Raw genomic sequence first — 26,516 nt, 5'->3', positions numbered from 1 at the left:
AAATAAAAATTGAAAAGTCAGCTACATTTATTCTAAACGGTATAATTACATATTTATCCAACTGAAAGAGACCCTGGTCCTCTCCAACTCCAATGCATTTGAACAATATACAGTCATTTCTATGGAGCACTGTTAGTTAAATGAGACCGTCAGTATTTTGCATAGAGGGTATGTTTGGTTGAGGCAATCAGTGCTCAGCTACATTAAAAAAAAAGAGAAAAAAAATCACACAATCAAAAAGTGGAAAAAATATTTTCCTGCTCCATTAATTACACTTAAAAAGTAACCCAATGTCTTCAATCATGAAACTTTAGATCAGCTACATTTTCTACATGCTACCTTCAAGTGGAGTGTCAGCAGTACCGCAGTTGCAAAAATGAAAAAAATATAAGAACAAAACAATGAGTACGTATCAGTTACAACTAGAAAAAAAGTGGCTAAATGAGGGTAACCTGGAAAGAAACACTCAAACATTAGACATTCCACAACAATTAACTCGATTATTTGAATTAACGATACTCGCAGCAGCGTGCTGAGTTACAGTGCTGATTGGCTCCCCCTGCTGAGTAATCCGAGGTACTACAGCACCACCCCAGCTGCAGTACAGGTCTAAAATGGCAGTGATACACTACAAACACATCACACAGAAATAAATACAAATAAATCATAATATGTTACACAAAAAATTGCAATGGGTTAATCCAGTGTATGGAAGCGAGTATAAAAATAGCATATATTTTCACAGCTGCACTGTCATTAAATTCTATATATATACTTGAATGATTATGAGTCAAAGACATTAGCAAAATGGGAAAGAGTTAGAATTAATTTAAAAATAATAAAACAGGCAGAAATCATTATCTAACAGCTGGTGTCTAAAATCAAAAAACAAATTATATCTTCTTTGTTTTAAGTCAAAATAATCTGGAGTAAACAGGAAGTCTTTTCCACAGGGATTACTATCTTTGAGAAACAGCAACCGACAACCACAAGGTCAGAATATGAGCAGAGTCTGTGGATGCCTAATGAAAAAGCCTCAGTAGTACAAAAATAACAGGTATGTGACTTCTTAATCACGTGACCAAGGCTCTTTGTTTTGGAAATACAGCGAGCTGACCTTTGGCTGAGAGGTTTATCCTTTTTCCAACATTAAGGATGGAAACTTGAGAGCTCTCTAGACCGCCACATGTGGCATATACTTTTCACATTACGTAGGGCCCTTGTGTTGCAATCTTTTACAGAAAATCCAATTTCAAAGGTCAAAAACAAATAGTTCCGAAAGTTGCTTTTTAACTTGTGGTACGATACACTAACATTCCAACGCAACGCTCACTGTGCAACACGTACCAAAGCTTTCATTTAAAAACCAAATGGAAATGAGGTTTTTTTTTTGTTGTTGTTTTTTTACAGCAGTTAAGATGGTTCAGGTTCTACAAAAAGTCCTGTAAAGAGTTCTGTTTGTACTGTGGCCACAGTGGAGGGTTAGTGTTCTCAGCATTCCAGGAATCCAGATTTGATGCTATAGATCTTAAATGACTGCAGAGTCTACGTGTTCATGCCTTACTTCTAAAACAGCCCAAAAAGGGCCCCTGGGTTTAGTTTTGAACCTGCCACAGCAAGCTGCTGCTCCAAGCTGCAAGCTGCAGCTGTCTAGATCGGGGTAACGCTGAGATCCTCAGACAGAGAAAAGCCTGAGTCTCGGTCACATGCGGGTTTCTCGGCTTTGGTGTTTTTCCTGACATCCTCGTGCCCGTAGCTGGCGTGGCGCTTCAACAGCAGCTTAGGCATACAGGATGTGGAGGTGTGGAGGCCTACGGACAGTCCCAAGCCTGTCCCAGAGGAGAAGCTGTGGCTGGCGCCGGTGTTGGGGCTTACATCCGCACCCTTGCTTTTAACCAACGGCAAGCTCTCTGCCTCATAGCTCTGCTCATCATAGGCATAATTGACGTTACCACATGGGAAAGTCTGAAGCTTCGCCAGGTCCATGCCAGCTTTTGTGCTGCCAACTGCTGGGGACTTGTTTTGGACAGGTTGAGCCTGGCAGGAAGGGGACGGAGCTAAGAGAGAGCAGGCACCAGCAGAACCGGGGTGGGTGTTGCCACAACCGGCCTTGCTGGTTTCGGAGGTTGTGTTGCTTGTTTGAGGAGCCTGAGAGATAGAGGAGGAGCTTGAAAGTGGCATGGACTGAGTGTGAGCTAGAGCTTTCTTCCCTCTGAAGTTTTCCAAAACCCAGGATCCATATGTCGGGTTCCACAGGTTCTTCGTCTTGTTCTTCAGCTTCTGGCTCCCTGAGGAGGAGTTGTTCCTCGAGCAGGGACGATGAAGAGGAGGGTCGTGATGGATGACGTGGCCTCCTGCAAACGCACTTGATGACAGACAGGGTGCGGGAACAGGCTCGGCCCAGGAGGGCTCCAGAGCCTCTCGGTACGACATCACCTGAGTGGGCTGGGTTCTCTGGTGGAGTAGATGGGGTTTGATGGGCTGTAGGAGGTGAGGGGTCGGGCCCAGACTGAGAGGGGAGAGACTCAGCTGGGAGGGGGAATCGTGGGAGACAGCGTGTGACATCAGCAGTGGCGTGAGGTTGTTGGAAGTATGGTCAGACGGGCGGATAAATTTGCCACCATCATCCTCCGCAGTGGGAGTATATTCTACTGGAAGTGATGTATTCATCACGTCTGGGTCCTTATTAAAATCAGGATGTAGAGAAAGATTAATTAGAGAAAAGAAAGAAGCCTGTAGAGTCGCTAACACTAGTGACGTGTTATCGGGTACATACCTGTGAGCAGTAGTTAATCCTCTCCAGGATTGTGGAAAAGTTTGGTCGATGTTCAGGACAGTGCTGCCAACACTGGGTCATAATCCGATAGCTACCAAGTAACAGATACAAATATCAGCTATATTCTTCTTATAGAACCTCCCCGGAGCCCTGAAAATACTCACACAGGCCCTGGACAGTTTTTGGGAGGATCCATCCTGCCTCCACTGGTGACAAACTCCAGCACCTCCTGGTTGGTTTTACAGGGGTAGGGCATATAACCCAGAGAGAAGATCTCCCACAGCAGTACTCCAAATGACCTGCAGGGGGAGCAACGGCTCAACAAAATCATCTCTCATTCTGCACCAACAGCCTGAACTTTGCCTGTTCTGCTGACTCTCCCTGTAGCTGCACCCCAACAACTGAAAGTGCTGCATCTCTCTGCTTAAATTGTAGATGCTCAGATCCCAGGAGGCCACTCAAATTATTTGGCCCAAGAAATGTTCAGTTTTAGTAGAACTTGAACCCTTTGCCAGTGAAACAGTTGACAAGGCTTTAAAACACTTTCATTTTCCCCTTATGTGATTAGAGATCATACCAGGTGTCAGTCTTGCAAGTGAAGATCCCCTCCATGAAAGCTTCTGGTGGCATCCATTTGACTGGCAACATTGCACGGCCACCTTTCCTGTAATAGCTGGCTCTATAATAACAAAAAAAACAGAAAAAACCTGGCAATCATTTATCACTCTGAACCACCACGGCCAAGACTCCATGTTATGAAACACCATATAAGTATCAGATACTTGCGGATTTCACAGACCTGTAAATGTCTCGTGCCATGCCAAAGTCACCAATTTTGGCAACCCTCTCTGGTCCAGGACAGGTGAGCAGGCAATTTCTAGCAGCAATATCTCTGAGAAGAAAAGGAGTCTGTCACAGAGTGCAGCTTTATGATAGCAATAAACCTACGAGTCCTCCGAATAACACAATATTATCATCTTCATCATCTCCACAAGTGGGTGTGAACCTGTGTATGAAGTGGTTCTCCTCCAGGTAGCGACAGCCAAGAGCGATGTCCCTGGCCATCTGCAGCAGCTGCCTCATTGACAGAGAAGAGGTCTGATTCTGGAAATTGGACAGTGGCAGTGAGACACTCAAAGGCTCTGGTACAAACACACACGTGTGTTACAGACACATACAGCTCGTGGCCTGTTCTGCCTCAGGAAGCTCTTCATGTCCCCTCCAGTCATGAGCTCCAGTAGAATGAAGCGTGGCAGGATGTTCAGACTGACCCCGATACAGCGCACAATGTTCTCATGGCCAAATTTGCTGCGCAGACAAAACAATGCAAAACAATGAAAATCAAGGAATAGTTTTTTGTGAGAGGTTCCAATGTAACGGATTGTGTAAAACCTCAGTTTTTTCATGATCTGGTTTAACTACAAGTTGAGCATTCTATGTTAACAACACAATAAAAAAGATCACAAGTTTTCTGTAGCTATTTTAAAATGCATACAAAAAAAAATACGAAGCATAAATTAAACGTAATTTCAAGGCAGATTTGTGAGTCCAGCATAAGAAAATGCTTTCCAATTTAGCTCCGACTGGAATGAATTGCAATTTAAAACATCTCTAATCAAACTAGAATACATAGCAGTTTTGAGCAGGGAAATTAATTACTGGAACTTGTAAATAGCAAAGTATAAACAAATTACATTGAAAGACAGTTATTTTCTGAAAGCCAAACACATCCCTGCATGAGCTCAAAATGGTGCGAGGCATCAATGTAAACGGTAGCATGTGCAATTTGGAGTAGCTTTTTGTAGCACCGCGGTTAGTAACTGTGGAATCACGACTGCTTCACACCATTTTTATTTCACAGCCTGTCTACATCCCTGTTTGTTGGATTGTTTACAGTTGTACCAAATTTTTCAGAAGTGAAGAGCTGTACCTCATTATGAGGGCCTCCATCAAGAAATCCATTTCATCCTGCTCGGAGCAGATTTCTGGAAGAGTCTGCGGAGCACAATAAATTATAGTGACAGTTTCAAGGTGCACAGCCAAGAGGCAAGATCTCATTAGGCCTTATGAGCAGGCTAATGAAAAGCACGCAAGAACATGGGTTGTTGTCCTAGCATTTTAACCGCTTTCTGGAGCGATCGCAGGTCAGCGGCTAAACGATTTACTGGTTTCAGACTTGTAAATCATTTTGTGGCATCAGCATTGGTTATTTTATTTTTTGTCTCGAGATTGCAGCCCTAAATTATTTGCTAAGACACAGTGTCCCACATTCTGCATTTAGCATGTTTAGATCTTTGAAGGGACAAGTGAAGCTAAATAAATGAATAAACATCAGTAAACATTACATCAATATTTTTGCAGGACTGTTTGACTTTTAGCCTCACAAAAAACTGCACCCTGTGGATATGCTGATAAAATTATACGTTTTAATCTGTTTTCAGATGAAACAGTGAATTGTCTGATATCTGACCTTTATGGCCACCTGCATGGGTTTGTTATCATTGTTCATCCCAATAAGCTGCCCTTCGTAGACTTCCCCAAATGCACCATGACCCAGAGCCCTGGAAACACAAGAGTAAGATTATGTGTAAAGCACAAAGAATTTGTAGTTAGACACTAACATCAGTGCTAATGTGGCATCATTAGACATGGAGAACTTTAACTACAGTTTTTCCAAGTATCTCAAAGTCGTCAGTATGTGCAGCTGTACCTGAGAAGTGTTATGTTCTTGCGTGGGACTTCTTTCAGGTCATTGAGTGAGGCCGTCTTCCCCGCGAAGCAGTAGTTTGGGTTGTAGTCCGTCATGATGGTGGAGGAGCGAATCTTGCTCAGTTTGTACTCGGGGCTGTGCAGGCGTCCCCTGACCGCGTGCAAGTCATTCTTCCTGCGATACCACACTGAACACAAATACAATTAAGAATAATGACATCAAAGCTGATGTTTACATTCTTCACATATAATTAAGTGGACCAGACAAATGTTATGGACTTTTGTCAAAACAACTCCCTCACTATCCACGTAATGTAGGAGCCATAACACAAGGAGGGTCAGGCTGCATGTCATCCTTCCTGTCATTTTAGAGAGATACCACTCACAGCCATTCCCATTTTAAACTGAGATTCTGATGTGTTATGGCAGTCCTGTACCCGCTACCCTGCCTGGCTACGGGCAAAACACAACTGTGGTTTTCAGCCCAACTCCAAGTGACGGACTTTGTGCAGCCTCCCTCTGAGCTGCTCAAACATGCACAAGTGCCCTCTATGAACACTCAAACAGTGCTTTGCAAGCCGCAGGTGGGACGTCCTCTCCTTGGTTACAGCTCCTAGACTGTCTGTGCCAGTGAGTTTGGACTCACCCGCCATGGTGGCAGCCCAAGTCCCCGATGCAGTTTGGTAGTCTGCCAGGGATGGGGCGTTGCGTGCAGGTAAGAGGTGCCGTCGAGCCATCGCCCGGTGGAGATGCTAGGGTCTCAGGGAGGGGTGGGTTAGGAAGAGGTGTGGGTTGAGATGGAGATTGAGGAGGAGGAAGGGGGGAGGAGAAGGGGTACCCAGGGAACAGACTACCTCTCTGCATGGGGGAGAGCTCAGGTGAAGAGACACCATTAACCTGAAGGATGCGTGTGTGAGGCTGTGTTGTGCGACGCGAAGCATGTAACTGCACAAGTGTATTTGTGTTTGTTTTCGTATCTTATTTATTAAGTTGAAAGTTCAAACAATTACAAACACTGCAGTCCTCATAAAGAGAATCTTTATCGTATCTCATGAAAGAGAAGTCAGTTTAGTTTGCTCCTTGATGACTTGCAGCTACACTCACAAAGCTGTTAGACTGGTCAGAATCAGGGAGGCATCGTTTTCATCTGCAGGGACGTTTGCACTCACTGAACTCACGTATGTCTGGAACGTGATCTTTAACTGAACATTCATTAAAAGGCTCACACATACCGATTCCTGTCAGTGGGAAGAGAGCGCTTAAGCTTCAGGAATGTTTCAAAACTCATTTAGCTTTCAATAGCTTTATGCAGCATCGATTACTTCAGCCAAGAACTCGAACTGCTTTTGTCAAGCAAGGATTTGTTGTCAGAAGAAGCAGAAGAGAAGAATGTATAACTGGTTCTCTTTAGGTTTACTTAAAGTTCAGAGTTACTAAGAGTTGACAGTAGGAAACTGTCTGGCTGAGGTTTACTTAAACTCAGCTCTAGATTGAGGTTATGGAGAGGATAAATGCCTTAAATCACACATGGTGGAGGATTACTGAGCTAGTCAAAATGCCAGGAGTCCCTTCCCACTTACATGGTTGTCAAAAGTTACCAAAGATGCAGAAGTTGCCCTTGTAATATCCCTCACGGTCCTATTTGAATGTAGTAAGTCAAGCTCAGACACATACCAGTACGACGCATTATTGTTGTTAGATTATCATACAATCAGAATTTATAATATTGTCAGATTATGGTTGCCCTTTTTCAACTTTAATTGCCACATGACAAAAATTGTTAGAAATCCCTAATTCTTCCTTCCAGATCTTTATTTTTGCATTAATTAATCCCAAGCCTGTCTGACCATAGATACATTAACATACCGATGCCCACCACCTCTACATAAACCACTACTACTGGTGCCCACTCATATAAACAGAATACTTTTGTTTCCCACAGAACTACACTAATCTGCTTAGATTTGTTAGCTCAGGTCTCAGGTTTTCACAAGGTACCCTGGTCTTCAAGTCCCCCTGGTCCCGAATGGTCCTACTGTTACTACCAATTCTAAAGTAATCAACACATCTCCACATTCCATGCTTATCTCAAACCCTGGTTGTCCTTTTTACAACCAGTGATGTGTTTTTCCTATTTATCCAGGGTGATATAATGCCTCCAGCTTCTGACAACAACAGAAGACCTTCAGGCTATTCTCAAGAATGATGCCTAGGTGGCATCCTTTAAGTTATTATCCATAACCATTGCAAATCACTTCAACTAGCCTATCGCACTCATCCCTCATCAGCTACACATTGCAAGGTTATTACAAGCAAGATGTTCACCGAGTACATTTAGATTTTATGGCAACATCTACAGCCCTCTCTTAAGGTTATATGTATCTTGTGCCAATCAACCTTAATTATTAGATCAAGTACAACATATACACAGTACACTGCATTATCTGACTCCTTATCAGCAGTATCATCACAGTTAGCTACAGAGAGCTCCACCTGACATAGTTGCATATAAAAAAAAACGGTCCATATATGCTTGTGGCAGCGGCGCCATGTCCACATCCGCATATTTCTAATGATGCCTTGATTTGCTCTGCACACAACTAGAATAGCTCTTATAAATTAATACTGATATTTGTGAGTACGGAAGCAGCGTGTTCCACCTCTGCTCACAGTCGGTGGAAGGTGGACGGCATGGGCTGCGCACAGAACTGTACGATTCTCTTACTGAGGATGACGCCGGTGCAGAGCAGCACAATGCCACTGGCGACGGTGGAGATGACGACGGTCAGGATCAATGGTGTCGATATCTGGTCCTGTGGAGGCAGCCCTTGAGGAGCTGCCAGAAAAGTCAGCTATTAGGTGTCATCATTTATGATCAGATTAAAAAAAAACCTGCCTTGGGTGTAATTACGTACCTGTGGTGCTGATGCAGGTGACATTATCGTTGGTCAGAACCTCATCATCCTCACACAGACAGATGATACGGTGAGTATCTTCATCCGGTTCACAGCTGTTGGACTGACAGTGGCTGCAGTTCAGCTCCACCTTGATCTCACACTCGCCATGGCTCTCCATGGCTAACACACACACACACACACACACACACACTGTTAGAAAAGGATTCTCCCACAGCCTCCCAATATATTTCTCTAGGAGTTCAAGTGTAGGTGATGAACTATGTCGGTACTTTGTTAACCAGTCTCTAACTTACAGCACAAAAATTACACAATTAGATTACAGTCACTTATCTCTTTTTTCAGCCTGTTTTTATATCTCTTATGAAAATGAATGTGAAATCTTTGTCTTTCATGACTGGCAGCATCAGCAACAACAACAACAAAGAACAGATGTCTGCGTGTTAGATCCAAGGGCAACAGGCTGCATGAGGCTGTGAATTAGTCAGCTTCCTGTTCCTCCTGCTAACTAATTAGAATCAGAAGACCAGCAGACTCTTATAAACAAACAGGAAAATACTATGGCACTACATATCCTCACATGCAAGTGCTCATACAATTGTGAGGATATGGGTCTATGGCAGAACTAGGGGTGGAAGAATAAACTGATTCACATCAGCACATTGATTCAAAATGGAAACAGCGATCGCGCCTTTATTTTGAAATTCAAACTGTGTCAGAACTTCCGCGTGTGCCACCGTAGCCTTCAAGCATTGCAGTCCTCAGCATTGTGGTGGATAAGAATGAAAACAACAATGATGAAATCTGCGCTCATCTTGGAAATAAATCAGTATGGAAATATTTCGGCTTCAGACGGAAAAATACGGCTCAACTGACAAAACTCACACCACATGCAAACCGTGCCGGTGTGAGTTAAAATACTCGAGAAACACAAGGAACTTGGGATGGACGCCTGTTAGATGTCACATCAGCTTTGACCAGCTTTTATGTGAGTCTGTAGTGAGCAGGTGATCTCTTTCCATTTATTTTTCTTATTAATTAGGAAGAATGCTACTTTTCATTTATTACCTGATGCCGTTAAGTGCTTAGAACTTGCACACACACACAGGCAACCAGGCATGCACACACAGGAACTAAGTGGATCAATTGTCTGGTGAGCTAAGTGAAGAGGCAGCTGAGACCTCAGGGCTTAATCTTCAAACCAACCGCTCTGCGGTTGGCTTAAGAGAAACGTGTCTGAAGCATCGGTTCCATGACTCAACCGTACGTTGCATAACTCCAACCTTAAGTGTTTGATTGTTCATCTCACAGAGGTGCAGGATAAAATTTGCTTGTGTATACACTTTCTTCCAAGCCTTCCTCTGACTGTGAACAACTTGTAAGAATTTCAAATGCATGATGAAATAAAATCCTTTAAATTGGCTTTGTGTTCAGGAAAATAACCATATCAATTTTCTTTTTTCTATTTATCTATAAATGACAGAGAATTATATTCTGATGCTTCTCGTCATCTTTTAGCTCACTGACCATATAGTCATTTCCCACTAATGTTGTATCAGTAACCTCATCATCATCGTACCTGCCAGAGGTTGAAGGTACATCTCTCCCATTGGGTGGATGAATGAGACCCCATTCTGACCATCGGCTGTCATCTCATCTGTGGGTGCAGCATCCCCCCCTGTAAAAAAGGTTCGTTAATGCTCAGTCAACCTATCCAAGTCCATCGTCTTCCATATTTGTGACAGTATTGGATTAATCCCATCATTGTCTCTATTGTGCTGGTTCAGGTTTTAAAGAAAGGTGTGTTCTCCTCTTTCTCAGAAAACATGGAATGAAAATGTTGTGTTGTTCATTTGAACTCCCATTATTGGAATTACAAATGAACAACGCAACATTTGCAGTAAAAGTTTAACACGGCTAAGTTGTGCACCTGGAATTACATTTACCACACAGGACAGAGGGGCAATCAGAAATGGAGAAAAACCTTTACCTCTGTATCCACCTCCACCACCTCCAGCTGTGCAAGCTCCACCTCCACCTCCAAAACCCCCAAAGGTCGACCATTTGAGCTTGGACTGAGCCAAGGGGCACGAGAACCCCCCCTCGGCACCCTCCAGGAGAGGTTTTCCTGCGCTTGGCTGAGGACTGGGACTGTCTTTCCAGCCTCCGCCTCCACCTATAGAAACATAGATTTATAGTACTCCCTCATTAGAAGGTAATTTATTACCAAATCTAAAATTACCAAAGTAGCATTCAAACTTTAATTAACCATGATTTTAAAATGTTTTTTTTGTGTGTTAGATGAGCTTTGACTGGAAGCTTTGGCGAGCTTTGAATGGTTTTTGCATATTGTACAAGATGTCACTGGAGGCTGCTAATATGAGAGGACACTTAAATTAGCAGCACTAATAGACCCGAGAGAGAGAGAAAGAGAGAGAGAGAGAGATGATAACTGGGGAATATGTTTCTCCTGTCTGTGCAAATACCGCTGAAGAAATGAGCAGTGTAGGCTCAATATCATTTTCAAGGTGAGAATTTTTAACACATGGAGCTGCTGTCACAACATAAATCCAGTTCTCTATGTCAACATATGAAACTTCTCATTTTTCTTCTTGGGGCCAGAGGGTTAAATAATGGCTTCATCTGTTGAAACTGCAGCAATCAGAAGGAATTTTACAGAGCAAAGGGAGGCCCGAATGTCTCACCTCAAAGGTCAATGGCAGAAAGAAGAAAACAACAGTTCAGAAAGATCCAATTATCCACATCTGTGTATACTGATGGGAGGGAGAGGAGAGCAAAAGTGTTTTTCAAGAAAAAAAATGGTCCCAAGAAGAAAATGGCCCGTCCTCATCGTAGACTGTTATCAGCTGTCTTCTTACAGACGTGCACATTTGGCTGCAGCTCAACATCAACAATCCAATAAGCTTGTGTTGGAGTGGTTATTAATGTGTAATTTGATTTGGAATAAGACGGGATATTAAAATATAAAAGAAAACAAAACATTTATGTGGAATTTTCTCATGATAATGCATGATATTTAGTTAGTAAAACAGATTTGCTATGTTAACATCAGCTTTACAACCTACTACTCAGTACACTACCTGCTGCACCGGTTTGTCCACTGGTACTGGGAGTTTTGGTGCTGTTTTCATACTGCTCCAATGGTATCTGGTCCTCACTGGTCTCTGGATCTTCTAAGTAGGCCTTACCTCCCCCACCAGCAGCAATCAGCAAGGGAACCATCTCACCATCCTCCATCTGAGAAGACAGAAAAGGTGTGAACCACTGTCCTTTTCATTCACATGTCTTAACAGAAGGCCAACAAATTAAGGGGGAAAACTGTTCCTACATCTAGTGATTTTATGACCTTTAATGATAAAAGTGAAGCAAAAGAACAGTTTGTTCTGTCACCTTAAAGATGTAGGTGGCTCCCCCTCCTCCTCCTCCCCCCCCACCCCATTCGACGCTGCCATCTTGTCGGCTGTCTTCGATTACTGACGACCCTCCTCGACAAATTTTGTGAGTTTCGGGATTTCGCTGCATCAGAAAAGAAAAGGGAGATCTCAGATGACAGCGACAAGCTTCACGAGTATAAATCCAGCAGATGTTAATGTTGTTATTTTTAACTCCTGTTAGCTCTTCTTGCCCCAACTTCCCCAGTGTAGCGCATGGCCTACTCACTCCTGGACATGCATCCTCTCCCTGGTGTCCCACCAAAATGTAAAGTACATCTCCCTTCTCCAAAGGAAAAATGGCAGATATGAAAATCCCGTGGTTGCGTTTGTTGTGATTTCTGGCTCCCTTCCCTCCTGCAGCACCATATGCAGAAATCCTGAGGGAGAACAGTTCACCACAAGAGAAAATAACTGAAAGAAGTGGACTGCCCTCTCACGTTCACAGCCTGATGTTAAGATAAAGACGCTTGAGCAAACATCTGTCATAACACAGAAATGGAGAGGCGGTCACCTGCCGATGTTCTCTAACAGAAAGAGACAGTGTTGACACTGGCAGCTGTTTTTTATCATACTTGAAGTAATGTAACTCTGTGTGAATCCAGGGATTAATCCTGTTGCTTTTCCATTGCCTCACTTCAATCTGTCAGCGGAACAATGAGATCTCATGGCCTGCTGTACAAACAGTGACATCGGCAGGACTGGAGCAGTTTTCTGCTGGCAGGAGAGCGATCCACCATGCTAATTATGGCCAGACCATTTCAGTCCCTTATCCTGCAGTCACGCCTCTGAGCCTGCGTGACGAGTTCCGCGGACATGATGACATTAACACCTGGGTGAAAGTTGTCTCTCCACACCTCTGCTCTAATGTTTATGATAATAACAACAGAGCTCTTTCTGTCTTCTGACTATGTGTTTTACAAGTCTCTTATCTGACATTTACTTAAAACAACACAAACCATTCACTCACAGGTATCTGTTAGTAGCCGGTACCCTCCACGTTTGGACTCCTTTCATGGGATCTTCTTTTCCGACAGTAACAGTGACATTTTTGTTCCTGTAGGTACTGTCACACTGGGCCTGGGTTGGGCCATAAGGACCACTAGCACCACATGAATTGAACCACCAGGTCATCGAAGATACCTCTAAAAAGTGAGATAGAGAAAGGCCAAAGTGTAACAAGAACTTTGGAAACAAGCGATAACTTAGGAAACTCTACACTACCTGATGCAGAGGGCTCATGGATGGGGCTTAAGAAGTGATCCAAGTCTGCCATGTGTGGTAAGGAATTGACATCTGAGAAGAAGCAGGAACACGTAGAAAAACTGAATCTGTGTTAAGCCAATGTAATAACCACAAATAATTTGACATTGATAAAAGGAGACAGACACATGGAAGAGATTCTATCAAAGTCCATAAATACAAGATTTCAACAGCGATGTAGCAGTCGTGGATTGTACATGTCTGAGGGGAAAACAGGAGCTGATTTATTGGTTAGTGAGGTTAAACTCCAAACTTGACTTGGCCCTGGTATCATTTAAGGAAATGCACATTTGAGAAACTGCAGCTAAGCAACAAAAAAAACAGAGATTTTTTTTAAGGACACCAGCTGTTTCATAAAAATCAGTAAGAGAGCAGAAATCATTAAATGTCCTCTACCAGTGAACACAACAGACATTACAGAGATATGTGAGGAAGGTGTCAAGGCAAAACAGCAATTATCTGTCATATCTGGCAGTTCATTCAGCAGGACTTTGGTTTCATAATGTGCTCAGACCATTTGAAAAGTAGTGAGGGGGTCTGTCAGACACTAGACAGGGCTGATGTTCTCACACATGCTAATTCATTCAGTGTCCTTAACATCGTCTGCCTGATATAAAAATTCTGATTTTGGTACTTTCACAGTTTCAGGAAATAAGTTTGTTTTTTTCTTTTCTTTTTCAACTTATTTTAGGTGCAGTTACTCCGATTTTATCTGATAAATGTACTAGTTTGGTAAATGTAATGGAGTTCACAAGAAATGCCACCAAGGTTTTGGAGCACATACTTAATATGCATTCATTTTTTTCATCTCACCCCTCATTTATGCACCACCGTACTGATTTCCATGTAAAGTACATCTCATTCTCAATCAATTTTGAACTGAAATTAAGTGCTGATATTGTCTTTCTTCTCCAGAAATCGATAGTGACATAATGCCAGCAGCTTACCTCTGATAAAACAAGCCGCTCCAACTGCAATGTCATCAAGTGCAACATCAGCATTGGAGCCTTCTTCCCAAAGAGCTGTCACCTTAACACTGAACCTACAGCACAGCACATCGGTCTTTAGAATGCATGTATTTTAGCCCAAATTACTGTTTTTTAAAAATACATTTATATATTTTCAGGAAATATATACATTAAGAGCCATGATGTGAGCAATATGATGTTAAAGATATTGGCTTTAAACAAAAAAGATCAATTTTACTGCTTTGCAGGAGTCTTTTCTTTCCCTATACTGACCCATGATGCAACCCAGTCAGCTGCAGAGCAACATCTTCCCAATCATCTGTCCAAGAACCTTTCCGTTCCCAGACCAGTGGTGCGGCAGTTTGCCCTTCCTCCTCTATAGCCACCAGCAAAGAGCCGTTAAAGGTCCCATACAGGTACAAAGAGAAGCGCATCTGCACAGACAAGCACACAGTGACGACAGTTTGAGCTTCTTCGGGAGAAGAATGAAAAATAAAAAATTACATTCTGGGTTTTTGTTTGAACACAAACCTGGCAGGCGTTGGTGGTAGAGAATGGAACGGAGAAAAGGGAACTCTGGACAGATGCGTGTCGGAGCGAGTTTGACTCTCTTACCCTTAGAAAGAGGAAATGCCCTGAGAGAAGACAACAAATGTCACATCTGAGAAGGAAACTGACTGCACAACCTGACTAGCCATTAATTTTTTGCCAAGCTCAGAAAAGGAAAGAGGTCAACAGTAGTCTGCTGACTATAACGCCATTTTAAACTCTGTAAGCACAAAATGAGCGTCACACAAATGACACATCTGACATCAAAACTGATGGACATAAAATAAAAATGATGCTGAGCTACATAAATGGATGAACAGTGGGCCAACCTGGGGTACTGTACAAAGTGGCACCCTGCATAGGATCTCGTTCCCTCTCCAAAAGCTCGTCTCCAGCGATCCTTTTCCAGGCTGAGGGCTGGTTTGAAACAGACCAGCCACATGCATCCTGTTCAAATGAACAGTATGAACCAGAGGGGAGAGCACCTGGGAGGGAGGATCACAGTTATTATTATATTATTACGTAATGCAATGAAACACAACTGATTTTGAGATGAGGGAGAGTGTCCCAGAGTTCCCCTTCAAACGCTTGCTGTGGTTACCGCTCACCAACACCTTCACCTTGATGCTGCCCCACCACTTGGAGAAGCCTTTGCTTCATTGATTTCATTAGTGAGTAAAGCAGGTTTGCGGTTCTCAGCAAGCATTTTCACTTAAACGAACAATTGATTGAAGAGAAACCAGCTTTTTGTATTTCAGGGGGTGAATGGGTGCAGAGAAAATGACTACCTGGAACCGATTTCTTTTTAAGGGCTGAATATGTTAAGTTTAAAATGTTTTCTAAGTGGGACATTTTGGAAAGACAGATACAGGTATATCAAATTGTTAATTAAGAAATGACCTGCATCTCAATAAAAGTACTCAATACAACTCTTTTATTATGATAGTAGACCCACTGCTCACAGAATATTTATTTATAGCACAGAAGCCCTTGGCAATGAATAATCTGTTACCTCAAGTCAGAGGATTAACAATTTACTACGGATGAAAAGTAAATGCAGCTAATGCAAATTGATTGCAGCCTGCCAGGAGCTCTATTCAACTTCAAGAGTCCTGTACAAAAGAATCCCTCAACTGTCTCCCAAACTGAAGCACACATACCGACTCCACTTTTTGCCACTGTTTTCCACATTTTTCTAATGGTGCTAATCAAATCAGTTATTAAATTAAATTACGTACCAGCACACCAGTGGAATTTTTACATTTTTCTAGGATTACTAACAGCCACTCATCCCTCAGTGCAACACTCACTGCAGATGAAGCCCTCGTCCTCTCCTAAAGGACAGTCGGTGTGGAAGTTGCACACTTGGGTGGGGTCGATGCATTCTCCTGAGTTTTCACAGTGGAAGAATTCCCCACATGAATCTGTAGAGGTGAGATCCATTAACCATAAATGCTGAAAATATGCTTATATTTATCTGCAAAGACATGCCATTTTCCTATTTGATGAAACACAAAACCTAAATGATAAATTTCTGTTTTTTCTAGTTATGTGTTAGATTACAGAGCTTTACTGTTTGGTTTTCCTTTTAAGTTTTGAACAGTGCCATAATGTTACAGCCAACAATGAAGCCATAGTTCCCATTTATAAGCGATGTTAGAAAAATTACACACTAACTATTTAAATAATTTTAGGGGTTATAGCAGTTTGGTAAAACAGCAGTAACCATTGTGGCCTCACCCCCAACTTTCATGTCAAACTCAAGTAGTTCTACTCTATTTGTAAGAATATTCTGGTAGTTTACCAGAGGAATTTGGGAACTTTTGCTTTACCTAAGTCACAGTGTATGAACTCCAGCGCATCCAGGGCCACAGTTGCTCCATTTCCCTCCAAACAGGATGAGTAGAGCAGGGTCACCTGAAACGGTTCGTCGATCTGACCAATCTCAGTCCTCAAAATCTCCCACTTGGCTCTGCATCAACCAATCACAAGGAAATATCTTTGAAAGTGTTGGCACAAAATAAAAAATAAACCCTAGATATTTGAATCCGAATGAGTGCTGCTCGTCATCTGGTATCTTATGGCCACAATGCTCATAAAGAAGAGCTGGCCTCAAGACCTGAGCTTTACTGCTTTGGGTAATGTCAGAAGAAATGTCATCACCGTTTCTGTCCTGCACGTATGTCCGATAACATCGCTGATTAAAAGGTCAATGGAAAACGCTACATAGAAAAGGGTATGTCGCAACGCAATCGCGGGCATCTGCACTCAATCTGTGAGCTAGCGGGGTTAATGACTTTGCTGATGTCCTTTTAAAAGATTTTGGTGGATGTCAGCTGTTCTCCAACAGTGATGGTTTAGTATTACAAATAATGTTGACCTATTTTTGGTGGCGCAGGATTCTGTGAGAGGAATTAGGAGCATGCTCTATTATGAAAACTTCTTTGAAGGAAAACTGCTCCAACAGAGTTAACATCTGGTCAAATTTACAATTAAAACTAAGCTATCAAATGTTTAAAAAGGCAAAATGTGAAATGTTTTGAATTTAATGTCAGCATCTAATGAATTCCCCTTAATGCACTATGACTCCACTTGTCTAAGCCCATGCCAATACTATTGTGCTGTTTTAAATAGAAAAACTCTGTATTTTCAGCAAATTGACTAATGTTTCCGTTTCTGCAAACCATTCTAGGGCCCATTTTCAGGCCCACTTAACCCTGTCATTTGTGGGGGGAAAATGGTACAATGTTTGCTAATTTGCTTAAATTAAACATGAACTATGTTAGGAAGAACACTCATGAGAGAGAGAGAGAGAGAGAGAGGACCCATACAGGTACGTATGGGATGAAAAGAGGGCTGAATAAATAGCTCTTTGCAAGTCACATCATGCTAGTTCCTCAATTCAATATTGCGCTGACATTTTGCACAAAGCTACTGTGTATGCACAACCATCCATTTTCTGTCTGAACCAATTACATAAAAATTCATTTACTGAGGCTGAATCTGGAGGCACAGGTGCTTTTAGCTGATGTAATGTACTTCAGTGATAGCTAGATCAATAGGAGTGATAAAAATAGGCTACATCCTACTGACAATACACTGACACAGTTCCATACTGCTGCACAAACATATAAATAAGAACAAGAACGGTGATTCCTAACCTGTGGTCACCACGGCTTGTGTGGTTGAGGGACAGAGTCCGAACAGTTGAACCTGAGAGGACTGCTTTAATTAGGAGAGTGAGGTTCCCCGCTGCTGGAGCAGCCTCATACAGAGCCAGCTGAAAAATGCACCGTTTGTCACTTCCTGGCAGAACTGGGCTGGTTAAGTGGTATTTGCATATTCCAGCACCCTTCTCAGCAGGGGAAGGGTTTAGAAGTAGGAAATGCCCTGTGGCAAAAAAAAAAGAAGAAGCAACATTTCAGGTTTGGCAGTTTTCTGGCAGTTTCACAATAATACCAGTCCAGGAAACCATATGGTGACTGTTCCAAGATGGAAACTCAAGGTATGAGTGGAAATGAAAAGAAATGTCAAGGGAGACTTTTTAAAAGGGGTAGAACATGTTCCCAGGCCCAGCGATGCATCATTGGAGAACAGTTACCGTCGGAGCTTCCCAGTGAGTGGTCGGTCGCTGGCATCGTCCCAGCATGTGCATTTCCGTGCTGCTCTGGAGTCGCCACCAACCAGTCACTGTGGTCGCTGTGATTAGATGAAGCCCAGAAGCATGCTGACTCAAAGTCACAAGAGATAACTGGAAAACAACAAATGCTGCATGAATATTAAGGGATGCCAACAAACTACACATGTAAAAACACCAAACAATGCTGTTTAATGGAGGAGCTGTAGTTGTCCTCTATTCAAATATTTCAACTGCCATGAGACGGAAGGTGCGAAGGCCTTTGCATGCCAGCAGGAGTATTGGGCAAACCTGGCCAGGCCAGTTTCCCTTTCTGGTTCCTCATCCGCCTTAGCCGCCCTCCATCACCATGAGCATCTTGTTTTTTCTGGTGGCCTTGATCAAAAAAATCTGCTGTTGATTAGCTTCAGCAAATCATTTTACATGCAGAGAAACAGCGGTGATGAAATCCAGCAGACATCAGCCGCACACCAAAGATAAACAGATCTAATTTGTGGAGATATTTATGAGTAGGAGCATTCTGGAGGTTCATTAAAAGCCACCAGTGAAGAGTCGGCTATTAACTTTGTGGTCTATTTTTAACTGTTTCATCATGCTAAAGACAAACAGCATGACTCTGGTTCAGTCATGCTTGTACTGAATGAACCTGGTGTGCAAAGGCCTTGAAAGGTCCATTATCCAAGCAATATTTGCACGTGGACTCTTGAAGTGTAATGTATTAATTTCCCTTGTAAATATACATGTGTGATCAACAAAAGGATCTTCATGAAAATGTTAATGAAGATCAATCAGTCACCCCAAATTAAGAACAAACAATTAAGAACAAATTTAATCTGAATTGAATTGTCCTAAATTTGCTTAGCAGCCCAACAGAGGTTCTTCTTGAATTTGAATAATTTTGAAAGCATTTAGTCATGTGATATCTGCAGAAAAAAAACTCCCTCGCATATAATCTGAATTTCTCTGGGCGTAAAAGTCATAAAGAACATGATGACAGCATCCGTCTTATATCCTGATTAGCTCAATTTCAGCACTTGACGGGAAGTCAAACGTGCACCCGAACGTTCTCTTGCCAGCTTAGTTTACAAGTGGAAACATATGCAGGTCTAAATGAAAAGATAAAAAAACATTCGGAAACTGCCTTTTAATAAAAACAGCCCAGTATCACAATAATCAAAGCTACAATAGTCACATGGGAGTGATTATTGGCGTATCCTCATATTAGGAAGTATGCAAATCTTACTTTGGTCCTCTTCCTCTGAACCCAGATGATGAGGAAACATCTGATCTGGGAAGTTCCCCTCCACAAACTGGTCCGGAAGACAGTGACAGGCTCTGTCAACTGAGGACAAGCAGACAGAGACAGAAGTTGGAGACACTTTGCATTAATTTCACAGTACCTGACTGCCACAGAAATCCCTGTCAAATGTTCCACTGCTCTGGTGTTATTGAGTGAGCAAAGATGGACAATGGTGGTGCCTCGAGATGACATGATGCAGAGGATGGGCAGTGAGTCAGTAATAGGTCTGTGGCCTGCTTCCTTATGACTGATCAGGCCTGATAGTTACAGACGAGAGTCTACGACATCGTGGAGCCAGATTGTTTTTCTGGGCACTTTGAGGTGAAAGCATCATTTGGCCTTTCTGGAGGCTACAGTTGTACTGGAATCTACAGTATTCCATCTCCTTCTATCACGTTGCCATTAAACATGAGGATGAACTGTGCGTAATTACATTCCTTTTTTCACTTCTGCATCGAAAAGCCAAAACAACAACAGCACCAGCTGATAAGGTTCTCCAGGATAGGTCATGATCTCAGCTAAGAAAAAAGATGTTGTAAATTGTTGCCCTGGAGGGTATTTTTTGATCCAGAAGACTGAATAATAATTTTCAAATGTGAAATAACATATCAGGAAAACAGATGTGAATCTTTATGAGAGAGTTTAGAGATTCCTTCAAACTTTTCAAATTGCAAGTGAATGAGCTGCAGATGAGGGCATGTGGAGATCATTTACCAGCTCTGTGCTGGATCACTTCAGTCCTGGATCAGTTTCTGGACAGGTCCTCACGACAATCTCCCTCTTAGCTTTGTGAATCATGTACAAATCTCTTCATCAAGGGTTCTGAAGCTGTGAATTTTTCTACTTTTGTTTACTGTGAATAAGACAGATTGTCTTAACCTTACTGAATATCTTGAGAATTGGATTAAAAGCAAACAAAACATGTTTTTGTCTGCCTTCATGGTACATCCCAGGGCAGACAGGAAACCCACCATGCCTCAAGGATCATTCAGTCCCCACGATAAACAGACACATGAAATAGATCCAAGAATAGGATAATAACAGATGCAGTCTTGTTCCAGGAGAGGACAGAGAGGGAGCTCACTTTACATGTGATATAATATTCAACATGCTGACGTCCATGACCGGTTGCGAGTGAGTTAGATTTTCTGGGTCATTGCAACTTAACCCTGATTCTGGCTTCTGGACAGTGACATTATTGTCTTGTGATGCCTGGAGGGTGAGGTCCCACTGGTCAGACAAGAGAAATGTCATTATTTAAAGCCAAGCTCAATAAAAGCAGCTAGTTATGACAGTATTATGGTGGTGGGGTGGAGACAGCAGCAGCAGCTATTTATTAGTGATTATGTGCTATAAGCAGCTGTTAATAGATTTCCAAATATGGACACCGGAAAACCTAAACTAACACTGTACAGGCGGACTCGGACAAAGGAAAACATTATGAACCAACATGAAAAACAAGGCCTTTTTATTGAAAATCCCCAAGAATTTGTTTTTCCTTTTCACTTGTAAGTATAATTCAATACAGAGGGAGTGGTGCTCATTAGCTGAGAGAACAGCTTGTTGCTGACGATCGAGGAGCGACACAAACAAACGTTTAAGTAGAAAAATCTAATACAGGGAATAGCATAGAAATCTCATGAAATCCAGGTGTCATCCTTCTGCTCCAGGTCAAAAAGACAGAGTTCCTTCTAATCACATATGAGATGGAGGATTAGAAGTGGACTCACTCACAAATTGGAGAGAAGTTCAAACTTATTAAAATCAGGAAAATCTGAGGACTGAACAACAGGTTGTTGTTTGGAGCTGATGTAGATAAGAGGCATGCACATTTATGCACTTTGGGTTTTATATTTGCATCTGCAGTGTAATTAGGAAACTGGCCTCAGTGACCCGGCATGCTGCCTGCACAAGAACTTTGCTTGTGTTAGAGAAATGCTCACTATTGATCAGTTTCACTATTTAATGTCAAGGTAACTTTTACATGTTAGAAGATAAATATATTTCAAGTGTAATAAATGGTTTTTGCATAAATGGAAAATATTCACTGAGGTGCTAACTAAATATGTTAACTTTCAGTCTATTGTAAGTAATATTAAGCTGACACTCTCAAGAGACTGGTTCTATCTTTCCAGATTTATTTTGTTACAGGGATAAAATAAAGAACCCCTTGAGATTTACTTGGCCAGTTAAGTCAGTCACTAGACAATTATTATTTATTCATTTTGGTGAAATTGTATTTTAAGCCCAGTATAATCTATTTATTTAAGTAGAGATTTGGAGTGTTTTGTTTTTCCTTTTTGAACTTGCTTCCCTTATATCAGATTTTCCATATTTCTTCTTTAGCAGGGCGAAGACATACTGTTAGGAGGACAATCTGCATAGGCAGGACAGACGTCATGGACGTGGGGATTTTAACAAATGAGGCTCATCACTGACCAATTCTCCGGTTCCTCTTAAAAAAGTCTATTCTGAGTAGGAGCTGATTTGGTAGATTACTTATTACTTAGCATAAAATTAATACCATGTATTAAAAAATAAGATATAAATTTGTGTAAATTGTGTATTTTATCCCAATAAAGTTACCTAAACAATTGTTCATGGAAAAACCACAGTTCCTCTTTTGATTCACCCAAAGGTGTTTACTGACATTTAAATTAGAGCCATGTGAAAGACCTTTTCATCTTTTCATCTGTCTGTCTCATGGTGCCGAACACATTGTGTTTGTCTGGACCGGGAAAGATCCAAAAGCAACAAAAATGCTATCACCACCAGAAACTCCATCCACCCACACATATGTGGAAACAATTAGCACATACCAGCTTAACTTTGAACCATGTTTTCTTCTCTGGCTAAAGTGATCAATCTGCAGGACAGCCCATTAGAAAATAAGGTGATTAATTCACAGGGGGTCTCAGGAGAGCCAGACAGGGACATTTAGATGATGTGGAAAGAACTAACCTAACTGTTTATGAAGCCTGGGACTTGTGCCTTGCCGATTTGAGAACCTTCAATTGAATTATGATACACTGACTTAAAATATCACCATAAGAGAATCCCTGTCCACGGCGAACTGTTGGGCTGAAATATGCAGGGCTAACAGCACATCCATTACAGGCTGACCCAAGCTCATGCCTAGACGCTTAGAGAAGGATAAAATCATGCTGAATTATGGCATCGCCTCCCAGTCATCACCTAAGATGTAGGGCAGCATGAAGGGATCACTGCCTCTCCAGCTGAGCCGGCGAGCAGATTTAAGCGTGAAAACACAGAAAGGTCTTCATATTCAGCGTCTACCTCCATATAAAGAAGGAGGCTGATAACAAACGGGCAGTGACACAGTGGTCGCTCGCTCGTCTGTGTGGCGACGCTCTTCTGAAAGACCCATTCATGTGCAGCAAATTAAGTCCCATGACTCAATTTATGATTTAATTGGTCTCATCTAGGCTTCAATTAGCTGGGGTAGACTGGTATGTTCTTCCGTATCAGATGAAACTTACAAACAAATCTTCCAGGCTTTAATTTGCTCCCATTTCCATGACAACTGCAAACATGTATGAAGATAAAGAAGAGCAGAATCTTTTACTCTGTTACTCTGTGTGTGTGTGTGTGTGTGGACATTAAATCCCAGCATACACAACCCGATGAGCACAAGGTAAAGTTTGTTCAGTTGCTGCATGAAATGGCGTTTTCAGGAGCTTTGCTTTTCATCCATTCCAAGAACACAAACACAAATTCTCGTCTGTCCACAGCAGTTTGTTCCACAACTGCCACATAAATGAGCAGTAAAAGCTTCAAATGTTGTGAAATGTGGTTAAAGCTGTAAGAACTTTGATTGTCTATAATTTGGAGGTTTTTTATTGAGACCGAGAGTCGGCGCGTTTCCACTGCAGAAGTTCTGAGTAAATACTGACGGCCAGAACTTTACAAGAATGTCGAGACTGGAGGAAAACATAGAAGGAGCTGAGATGGTCTAATATGGTAAGAGAATATGATTTTCTGCAGTTTTGTGGAGTGCGGCTATGGAGTTTTTCCCAGGTAACTTTTTTGTTACGATCTATCCCTATTAATAAATATTAGATAAACAGCATGTGTTGTGTTGTGATGCTTCTAAAATGCAAAACAAGTCTCGGGTTGTGTATCCGCGGAGGTGGCAGTGGAAGCTATGATCGAGAGAAGCGGTTTCAGGAAGGCTAAGGCTCCTCTTCTGCTGGGTTCCACATCACACTGTGCTGGAGGTTTCTGCAACAAGTAAATCTCAAGCTCAGGAGGTTTTGGGGGCCGATCTAAGGATCTACCCTGAAGCAGGGACTCGTTGAGACCCTGTAAAAGATCCTGTAAATGGCCATTCGGGGGAGGGTCCTGCAGGGCAGACAAGCAACAACGACCTCAGACACATTAAAATTACCTCCCGAAGTTCCTGCAGTGGAAAAGCGCCTATTGGAGCTTTTCTCCTCTGCAGCCACATGGAGGGGAACTCCCACTAAGTCTGCTGGAGCTGTGCGTTGACCTTTCCCCACAGAGATCACCTAGCAGCGTTTATGACACTCAGGCCTCACTGTGACGAATGAAAACCGAAGCCCTTTATATATAAGTCAGTTTCCTCCTGACAAAATTAGATTATATAAGCTCATTGTTAAAATGAATGAGGATTCTTTGTTTTTTTGTCTCTGTAATTCGGTGGGCTTATTATTTAGGGTACTAAAGTTTTTATTTATTAAAAAGGCTAAAAGCTCTATTCCAGAACGACGGCACGAAGAGCAGGTGGACAGAAAATACATGTTTGGTTTTTTTAGTTGAGGCTCCCTCTTAAAAAATGAAGGGCACCATTTGAACCCAGAAAAAAATGAAACCACCAGAACATCTGTGTCCAGTTGTGCTCAAAGCAGAACCAGATAGAGCATGCCTTTACCCTTTTTGGTTTTAAGGCAGCTTAATTTCTTACATATCCTGTGGGAATGAAAACTCACTTCCACATTTGAAGAGATTTTTTGAAGTTGACAATTATTATTTTATGATGTTTGACCTCTAAATGTCCCTGCTCTCTTGCATTTTAGACAAGAAAACCCCTGTCTGGTTGGTTTTATGTTTGAGTCGGCCCAGGAAGCAGTAAGACCCAACACATTACTGTGATTTACTGCGTTAGACACCATTACTCCACCAACTCCTCCAACATAAGAAGAACAACAGTACAAAACATTGGAATACATCTTGTTACTTTGATTTACGCTCTGTAACTTGTTCAGGTGGTACAAAGTAAATGCAGAGTGTTTTGCATCAGTGAGCTGCAGCCTTCTATCATTCAGGATGCCAGTTTCAGTACTTACATAATCCACCTGTTTTATTATTGCTGCTCGACTAGTCTGCATGCTGGCTTGGGTTCAGCAGCAGGGAAGGAGGAGGGGGGTCTGTCATAAGAGCTCGCTCCCCGTCACTGGGATTGACTGCAGTAAGCGTCAGTGCCAAAGAGCTACAGCCGGACTTCTGCTGCGTCTCTCTTTTTAAACGGAAACATGGTCTTAGCCAATTGAAAAGGATAAAGGAAGTATTTATTGTCCGCCATCATTGTGGGAGAAGGTCCTGTTCGTGCAGGGAACAGTACAGGAAGAAGATGATATCAGGAAATACCAATTAATCCCAAAGAAATCTCATTTGCATCCCAAATTTTTGAGATTGTGAGATTATGAATCTGTGAAACAGACACATAGTAAAGATGCATTGTCATTTGGTTTTTGTAAAAACAGCTTAAATAAGAGAAAACCAACACTGCAGCAATAGGTTACAAATGGATGCAGTCTGTATATTCTTCACAATTAACAAGTCAAAGATAAACCCCTACTTATTTCCATCATTGTGAAAACCTGTTATTGCTCCACAATTTAATTCCAAAATAGATGCTGGAAAAACAGATCTATAAATGGGCCATTTTAATTGTTAACACAATAATACTCATAGAAGACGGTTAGCTGAGGTTTAGCTCGGTTAGCGTATTAGAAGTTTAAAATTAGCAGCAGCAACAGTTTTGCAAAGATAAGACTAACTGTAATTCAAATGTCTGAAGATAAAAACTGATATAGGTTGTGAAACGCAAACCTCTTATCTGTAAATATTAAATACTTTTATAAATTTAATTGGATTTTTTTAAATGTATTGGCGCGTGACTATTAGCGCCATCTATTGTTTACTTATAAGCTGGCTGCCCACGAGACTGTTTAACGAAATAAAGACGGGTTTTTAGCTGAACAGATGTAAATAGGATTTGAGTGCTGATGACAAGGTTTTAATAAGAAAACTGCAGTAAATGGACCAATAAAAAGTTTGTAGGCAGGTTAAACACTCCGGGAAAAACCAGGATCGGAGGCAATAATAAATAAAGACAAATGATGTTCCTGGACTTACTCATCAAAATGAGGACGTAGAGGTTAAGGCTGTGTCTTCGTATATAATCCATGTGTTCCCTTTAGTCGACAGAGTCCGGGGATGTTCAGCAGGTCTCAGCCTCGTGACGACCACAGTGGACGGACACATGCGCGCGCTCCTCCGCTCCCTGCCGCTGTTTGACCAACTTGCGCACAGTTACATCCAGAGATGCTGCTGCAGCTCCCTGTGACGACACACACCTCCTCCTCCTTCCTCTCTCCCTCGGTTCCCTTTTCTTTGCCACCTCTCTCTCTCTCCCTCTCTCTGTCTGTCTCTCTTTCTCTCTGTCCCCCTCTCTGTCTTCATTTCTCTCTTTTTCTCTCTCTCTCTCTCCCTCTCTCTCTATTTCATCCTCCCAGTCAATTAAGGCCAGTCTCTCCATTCATCACTCTGTTTCGATTTCTCTCTCTCTTATCTCTTTTTCTTTCTTCCTTTCTCTTTATCCCCCAGTCTCCCTTTCTCTAGCCCATCTGTCTGTCTCTCTTCATCTCTCTGTCTTTGTCTGTCTCCCTCCACCTCTCCAACCC

General features: G+C 42.0%; 1 protein-coding gene across 1 annotated transcript; it reads right to left on the bottom strand.

Annotated features, from left to right (window-relative positions):
* Positions 1-3: 3 nt before the first annotated feature.
* On the bottom strand, positions 4-26,516 carry ltk (leukocyte receptor tyrosine kinase). The gene is made up of 29 exons (XM_011617727.2): positions 25,969-26,516; positions 19,513-19,611; positions 18,234-18,383; positions 17,794-18,022; positions 16,465-16,604; positions 15,943-16,056; positions 14,962-15,117; positions 14,615-14,718; positions 14,357-14,517; positions 14,063-14,157; positions 13,077-13,148; positions 12,823-12,997; positions 12,082-12,232; positions 11,812-11,937; positions 11,502-11,658; positions 10,391-10,576; positions 9,980-10,078; positions 8,401-8,562; positions 8,211-8,321; positions 5,487-5,673; positions 5,247-5,337; positions 4,707-4,771; positions 3,955-4,084; positions 3,783-3,880; positions 3,576-3,668; positions 3,354-3,455; positions 2,941-3,075; positions 2,777-2,867; positions 4-2,682 (listed from the first exon to the last, which is right to left on the bottom strand). The coding sequence occupies exons 1-29, from the start codon at positions 26,018-26,020 to the stop codon at positions 1,651-1,653; spliced, it is 4,563 nt and encodes a 1,520-aa protein (XP_011616029.2). The 5' UTR covers positions 26,021-26,516; the 3' UTR covers positions 4-1,650.

The sequence above is a fragment of the Takifugu rubripes genome, chromosome 2, assembly GCF_901000725.2.
Source record: "Takifugu rubripes chromosome 2, fTakRub1.2, whole genome shotgun sequence".
NCBI classification, from domain to species: domain Eukaryota; kingdom Metazoa; phylum Chordata; class Actinopteri; order Tetraodontiformes; family Tetraodontidae; genus Takifugu; species Takifugu rubripes.
This window is presented reverse-complemented; position numbering and strand designations above follow the sequence as displayed.

Bases quoted from the DNA above. Each gene is read 5' to 3' on its own strand.
- ltk (XM_011617727.2), bottom strand. From the start codon at position 26,020: ATGGATTATATACGAAGACACAGCCTTAACCTCTACGTCCTCATTTTG. The intron at 14,719-14,961 runs GTTGGCCCACTG...GTCTTCTCTCAG, and splicing joins CACTTTGTACAGTACCCCAG to GGCATTTCCTCTTTCTAAGG. The intron at 8,322-8,400 runs GTACGTAATTAC...CTTTTCTGGCAG, and splicing joins CACCTGCATCAGCACCACAG to CTCCTCAAGGGCTGCCTCCA.